Consider the following 7,549-nt stretch of genomic DNA (forward strand, 5'->3'; position numbering starts at 1 on the left):
TAGCCTGTTCAACCCCCATTTGCATCATCGTTCTGTGGTTATCCAATGGAATTGTAATGGATATTACTGTCACCTTCCAGAGTTGAAATCCCTTATTTTGTTTCACTCTGCAGACTGTGTGGTTCTACAGGAATCTCATTTTACTGATGATCACTCACTGACCCTCCATAGGTTCCATGTTTTCTGTATAAATCGGGTCGGCCCGCAGTGGGCCTCTGGTGGCATTTGTACGTTGGCCCATATGGACATTGCTAGCACGTGGATTCCTTTTCAAACTACATTGGAAGTGGTTGTTGTTAGGGTCCACCTGGACTCTGAGGTCACGGTTTGCAATCTTTATCTCCATCCTGAGAGGACTCTTAGACCTGCTGCTTTAACTGCCGTTCTTCAGCAACTTCCTCCTCCCTTCCTCCTTCTCGGGGATTTTAATGCTCATCATCCCTTCTGGGGCAGTGCATTCCCATCTAGTCGGGGTCTTCTCATAGACCAGTTTCTTGCTGACCACGACTCTGGCCTTCTTAATGATGGCTCCCCTACTCATTTCAGTGCCGCTCATGGTACCTTTTCTGCCATTGATCTTTCTTTCTCTTTCTTCTTCTCCCTCCCTCCCTCCCTCCCTCCCTCCCTCCCCCTCCCCCTCCCTTCCTTACACTGGCCGCCACACGACAACCTTTGTGATAGTGACCATTTCCCATTGTTTCTCTCGCTCCCTTTCCGCTCCCCGATGGACAGGTTATGTTATTGGTCTTTCCAACTTGCTGATTGGCCTCTATATACTGCACAGGTCGTTTTTTCTCCCTCTTTGTTGGGTTGTATTGATGACATCCTACATGAAGTGTCTGATGCAATTGTTCGTGCTGCTAGCTTTGCTATCCTGTGCTCATCTGGACCATTTCGCCGCCAGCAAGTCCCATGGTGGAGTACAGCCATTGCCATCTGTGATTGCCGTTGAGCTTTGCATCACCTTAAGAGGCAACCATCCATTGCCTACCTTATTACCTTTAAACACTTTCATGTTAAAGCCTGTTACTTAGTAAAACAGAGCAAACAGATGTGTTGGGAATGCTTTGTTTCTTCCCTCGGTTCTACTGTCCCTATGTCACAGGTATGGGCTACACTTCGCTCTCTCCAAGGTTGCCATCAGCAGTCTACCCTCCCAGGCCGTCACCTCCCGGATGGCCTTTGCACGAACCCATTGATTCTTGCGGAACATCTTGTTATCCATTTTGCATCAGCCTCCTATCTGGCTGCTTTCATTCATCAGAAACAGTGGGCCAAAGCTTCTGCTTTATGTTTTACCCCTTGTCAGTCAGAATCTTTCAACAAACCTTTTACTGAATGGGAACTTCTTTCCGCACTTTCTTCTTCTTATGATATGGCCCCTGACCCAGACTCCATTCATAACGAACTGCTTCAACATCTCAGTGCTCCACAACAGCAACATCTTCTCCAGGTGTTTAACCGTATTTGGCTCCAGGATGACTTCCCTTCTCAGTGTAGGGATAGCATCGTGGTTCCTGTCCTTAAGCCTAGTAAGAAACCCCTGTTTGTCGAACGGTATCGGCCTATTAGTCTGACAAACGTTTTTTGCAAGTTACTTGAACAGATATTAGCCCTTCGGCTCAATTGGGTCCTCGAAACTCTGGATATATTGTCCCCTTACCAGTGTGGCTTCAGAGAGGGACAGTCTCCGATCGATCATTTACTTCGCTTGGAATCCGCAGTTCAGCACGCTTTTTCCCAGCGCCGCCATTTGGTTGCAGTATTTTTCGTTCTTTGCAAGGCCTATGACACAGCTTGGCACCATCACATCTTTCTTACACTTCATGAGTGGGGTCTTTGGGGCCCGCTCCCGATTTTTATCCGCCAGTTCCTGTTCCATCGGTCATTCAGGGTTCGGGTTGGTACTGTTTTTAGTCCTCCATGGACCCAGGAGAATGGCATTCCACAGAGTTCCGTACTGAGTGTACTTCTTTTCCTCATTGCTATAGATGGACTTGTGGCCACTGTCAGTCCTTTGATCACCCCTGCTGTGTATGTGGATGATTTCTGCATTTGGGTTAGTTCCTCTTCGATGGCCTCTGCAGAGCACCACCTCCAGGGAGCTATACGGTGTGCCTCTGCATGGACCCTCTCACATGGGTTTCAATTCTCTCCTTTAAAATTGTGGGTGGTCCACTTGTCGCCATACTACGGTCCACCCTGATCCGGAGCTCTACCTCGATGCACAACGATTACCTGTGGTCCCACAGTTTCGTTCCCTGGGTCTTCTTTTTGACAACAAGCTCACTTGGCTGCCTCATATCAGACTTCTGAAGGTAGTATGTTTCCGTAAACTCAAATGTCCTTCGCTTCCTTGTCCACACCTCTTGGGGTGCAAACTGCTCCATCCGTCTCTGCCTTTATCGGGCTTTAGTGCTGTCTTGCTTGGACTGTGGTTGTCAAGTTTACGGTTCAGCTTCTCCTTCCACACTGTGCCTCCTGGATCTGGTCCACCATCGTGGTAACGGTTTGACCACCGGTCCCTTCCCTACTAGCCCTGTAGATAGTCTCCTGGTTGAAGCTGGGATCCCCTCCTTTCAGTTTGGCAGTCCCAACTTCTGGTGTCTTATGCAATCTCTGTCCATTCCTCTCCCACTTATCCTTTCTATTCTAACCTGTTCCCACACCAAGGATGTCGCCCTCCTGATTCCCACCCTCAGGCGAGTTTACCGGTTGGGCTCCGCCTTGCGCCTCTTCTCCGTGATTTTCAGCTTCCTTCTTTGTCCTGTCTCCCACGTTCCCTCCCCAACACCTCCCCTTCGTTAGTTCCTCGGCCCCGGATTCAGACGGATCTCCGCTGAGGTCCGAAAGATTCCATTCCCCCGATGGTGTTTAGTTGTTTTTTCCACTGAATTTTATGGAAGTTTCGGGATGCTATTGTTTTTTACACAGATGTCTCTAAATCTGCTGATTGTGTGGGATATGCCTTCACATCCTCTGTTTGCACAGAAAACCGTCTCCTGCCAACTACGTGTGGGGTGTATGTACAGACTCAATGAGTGGCCTTCAGGCTATTGACCAGTATTTTTCCTGCCATCCCTTGGTCTCGGCCATCCATGACCATCTCGCTTATCTTCACCATACTGCTTGTTCCGTTGACTTCCTTTGGGTCCTTGGCCATGTGGGTATCCCAGGTAATGAGCATGCTTATCATTTGGCTGGGGGAGCGGTCACTTACCCCCCTTCTCTGTAACCCCTCCCACAGCAGATTTATGCCTTCACATCAAATACCACTTCGCACAATGATGGGCCAACTCTTGGAAGGCTACCTTCTGTCTAATAAACTTCGTGCGATTAAGGTGACACATGTCCTGTGGTGTTCTTCCTTCCGCCTCTCACAAAAGGACCCTACCACCCTGTCATCTCCGCATCGGCCATACCAGGCTGACCCATGGTTTTCTTTTGCGTAATCGGCCACTCCCACTGTGTGGTTGTTGAGCCTTCCAGTCAGTAGCCCACATTTTGGTGAAATTCCCCATTCTTTTGGCTCTGTGTACTAAGTACAGACTTCCCCGAACTTTACCTTTAATATTGGCAGACGATTCTTGGATGGTTGAACTGGTTCTCAGTTTCCTCTGTGAAAGTGGTTTTTATTCTCAGTTTTAAGGTTTTTAATCTCACTCTGGAGTAGGGGCAGGGCGGTGAGGGTTGGGGTCTTTCCCACTGTAAGCTGTGTTTGGAGATTCCTGACTCCCCTCCCTGGCCAAGATCCTCTTTTCTTTCCCTTTTACTGTTTTTATCACTTTTTAGAATTGGTTAGTCTCCTTTTACAATATGCACTTCTACATTCTAGCAGTTGTATGCTTTTGAATAGCAGGTGGTCTTGCCTGTACTGCATCAGAGGTGGAATATTTCCTGCCTCTAGCATAGCCTTGGGGTTGCTTACTTGCTGACTTCCCTCATTTTGTTTTTACCATTGACACCACGACTGCACTTTTATGTTTTTTAGCTTTTTACCTTTCTTCGTTCTGACTTTTCTGAGATGTCAATCTGTCTGAAGGGACCACATTTGTAACAAGGGACTGATGACCTTGCTGTTTGGTCCCTTCAACCCCAATCAACCAATCCTTTTGTGACCTTATACTCTCTATCATCTGACCCACACCAGAACTATGTCAATAAATAAATGAAGGTGACATAGTATTCCGATTCTAGTTCATGCTAAGATTATTGTGGTTTTCCTGATGTGATTAAAACAACTGCCAGGATGGTTGACAGTTGATTGATTTCCTCATCCAATATTAACTTGCGTACATTTCTAATGATTGCTTTGTCGATGGAGTATTAAATATTACTGGTTCTCAATGCATTTTACTTTTTTCCTCTGTATGATACTTCACTGTAGAATGCAGTCTTAATGCCCATCGCAGTTTCAATGCACTGCAGATTTTCCCAGCATCTATTAATTCTGTTGTTATATTTATCTGTGTTTATGGCTTCACAAGCAATAGTTTTGCTGTCTCATGTGTGTTCTTTCTTTTTGAGCATCTCATTTCTCTCTTGAGAAGTTTGTGAAGAAAAGTCAGAACTGCTGAAAGTAAAAGGCATATTTTATTTTCTCAACTCAATCCTGTCTGATTTATGATGAAAATGATTACATGTAGGCCTACTGTATCCTTTCATTTTTCTTAATTTTATCTTTCTTCATCATTAACATAAAAAATTCCTGCAAATAGTCTGTAGCCATCATTTTTACTCCCATGATTCACCAAATAATACAATGTAGATGTGTAAGCAAAGACTTGCTCTCTTTGCAGAAATTATGCAGCACACTGAAGCCTTCCCGTAACTGGGGCCCTGCAGACACACTTTACCGACACCAGTGGCTGAGATGGCGTGAATGGAGCAGCAAACCTGGACAGCCAAAGGACTTCTCATTAAAGCGCCAGGGTACCAAGGACTATACACATTCTGTTGTCCGAAATGGTTCATCATTACATGTTCGTCCTGTACAAAGGCCATCAATGAATGGAGAGAGGACAGTCATGCGCGAACCATATAAATTGGAAACCAATGGACAAGAACATGTGTGCTGGCGAGGTACAGCTAGTAGTAATGCAACTTGAGTGTTATAGTTGTGATATACATTCACAACCAAGTAAAGTCTGTGATACTAGTTCCTTATCAGATCAACATACTGTGTATCAAGCAGTATGTCACATTTGAGACATTCACAAGGTGTGAATTTATACTTCCGATCATTGAAATATGTTATCCAAAATTCAACTGGATGAAAGCCAGGTGTGCTAAGGAGAAGAAAGATTAATTACATAATTAATTAATCTCATAACATACCAATGCTCAATCATTATAAACTATATTCTCCGTTTATTCCAATCAAAGACTATTTATATAATTCTGTTGGACTGGGTACTGATGTGGCAATTCTTATGGACATTTTTGAACCAGTTAAATGAAGATGATTAAGACATGCAGTTTTATGCAAGTCTATACTAGATTCATCGCTTGTCACTGATACGAATGGCAACTATTGTACTTTATGTAAATTGAGTTTTGTGTAAAAAGTTACTCATATTATTCATCAGATTTAAATATCTAGTCACAACTGTTCTGCATGGAAAACATACTTATATAAGTTCATCACTACAGCTGAAAATTTGTCTATTTGATGGCAAAAAAATGTAAAAGTGGACTTAAATATCACAGCCACAAAATGAGAACGATTAATAGTTATAACTTGTGTAACTATACTTGTAAGCAATAGCACTGATGCAACATGGCAAAGAATGTAAGACTTCTATGCTCTCCTGTTTCCTTTTTTGTATTAAACTACTGCAAATTATTTTTAGTTACAAGGATGCACAGGAAAAGTATTCATATATGTGAATTAACAGAAGAAATGTGGTGGTGCATTCTGAAACATGTTTTGTGTGTTAATGAAATATGCAAGCAATATGTTAAAGCTATCTGAAACAGCAGTGTAGAAGACTTAACATGTTTCTCTTTTGTTAAATTGCTCTTAAGAAAAAGCAATAATTAATTAGTAATTTTGTGCAGCTGCTATTCATTAACACTTGTACAAATCTCGAAGTGTTATTAGGAAAGTGTCCTAAGGAAAGTGAGACAATAAGGAGGTATAATAGTAATGTGATTCCAGAAAATGTTACACATATAGCCTTACTGTAAAGACATGTAAATAGTTCCAAGCTGGAAAACAGAACCAAGAAATGTTAAGTGTGAGGAGTGAATATTAATCAGTGTGAACGCATACAGCTTTTGGTCTTTGTGATATTAAACTGTGATATCGACAGATAGCTGTAGAAAATTGTGTAGCACAGTGAACTTTGTAAGATATGAAAGTGCGTATTTATAAATAATTTATATAAAATTGATTGTTTCTTTTTTACTGCATCAAATTGCTAGATGGAAGACACTAATAAACCATACCTTAAGTTGGGAAATCCCATTCTATCAGTTAGTGATTACTTTAATAGTAACTGGATAAAAACCTGTTTTTACGTCAAGCCTAAGTGCTATCTTGAAAATGTAACAGTGGAGAATCAAGGAAGAAATAATTGCAATATTACGAAAAGGATAAATTGCTACTGACTATATAGAGGAGTCAACATCTCTATATGGTGAGTAGCAATCAATCCTTTTCATAATATTATCTTTAAATGTAGTATTGGTGCTTTCAGAGTTTGCAGATAGCATTTACTGCATTACATGCAAATGAGTTACAAATTTTAATATAATGATGCAATAACATGGTTCATAACAGGTAAGACCATGATAGAAAAGCTTCATGAATAGTTTTGGGCTTTGTTAACAAGACATTAAAAATGCACACACAGAAAGCAAGGAAAAATGATAACTTCCAATGGTATATTTGTAAAAAAAGAAAGTCATTTATTGCAATCTTACAAAAATGTCTTAGAATGACAATTACAACTTTGCTAATGGCAAATAATTATCAAGTAAAATAATCTGTATTATAATAACTTCGCCTTCAATGATCCAATTGTCAGTAGCATATAAATCCCTAACAGTCATTACATTTCTGAATGAATAACTTCATTCAAAGATTTCACCATGGATGAGGACCCAGTCTTCACCAAAATGTTCTTGTATTACAACTAGCTTAGTGCCCGCTACTTTGCTCAAATAAACTGTATGGTCTGCACAGATTTTTGTTTTTCTTTAATCAAATTTTTATGTTGTTCACGAATTGCAACACCTTCTAAACTTTACATGCTAATTAAGGCCATAGAAGCATGGTCTTCTCCAAATGTTTTTCTGATCAAAAACCGAGTCTGGTAGTTCTTCTGGTGATATTTCCATAGAAATTTACATCCCCTGCACATATTTCTTTATACCTAACCAAGAAGTGAAATAACAATTTTAATAGATTTGGCTTTTTACTAAAACAAAATATTTTCTTAAAAAATTTTCATCATCCTATTTCTCCTCCTCTGGGGTTGAATTTCTAAACACACTGAAGTATGTACTTCTTTATTTGGAACCAAGAAGTCAAATATCAATTTTC

The 7,549-nt window shown here is 41.3% G+C and overlaps 1 protein-coding gene across 2 annotated transcripts in view; it reads left to right on the forward strand.

Annotated features, from left to right (window-relative positions):
- Nucleotides 1–7,190, forward strand: part of LOC126259442 (sodium-dependent nutrient amino acid transporter 1-like) — a 288,279-nt gene extending 281,089 nt beyond the window's left edge. For both annotated transcript variants that reach the window (XM_049956256.1, XM_049956257.1), the window contains one exon: nucleotides 4,800–7,190. In XM_049956256.1, coding sequence (XP_049812213.1) covers nucleotides 4,800–5,108 — 309 coding nt within the window. In that variant the 3' untranslated portion in view covers nucleotides 5,109–7,190. The remainder of the gene's footprint in view (nucleotides 1–4,799) is intronic.
- Nucleotides 7,191–7,549: the final 359 nt, after the last annotated feature.

This window comes from Schistocerca nitens, chromosome 5 (assembly GCF_023898315.1).
Source record: "Schistocerca nitens isolate TAMUIC-IGC-003100 chromosome 5, iqSchNite1.1, whole genome shotgun sequence".
Lineage (NCBI taxonomy): Eukaryota > Metazoa > Arthropoda > Insecta > Orthoptera > Acrididae > Schistocerca > Schistocerca nitens.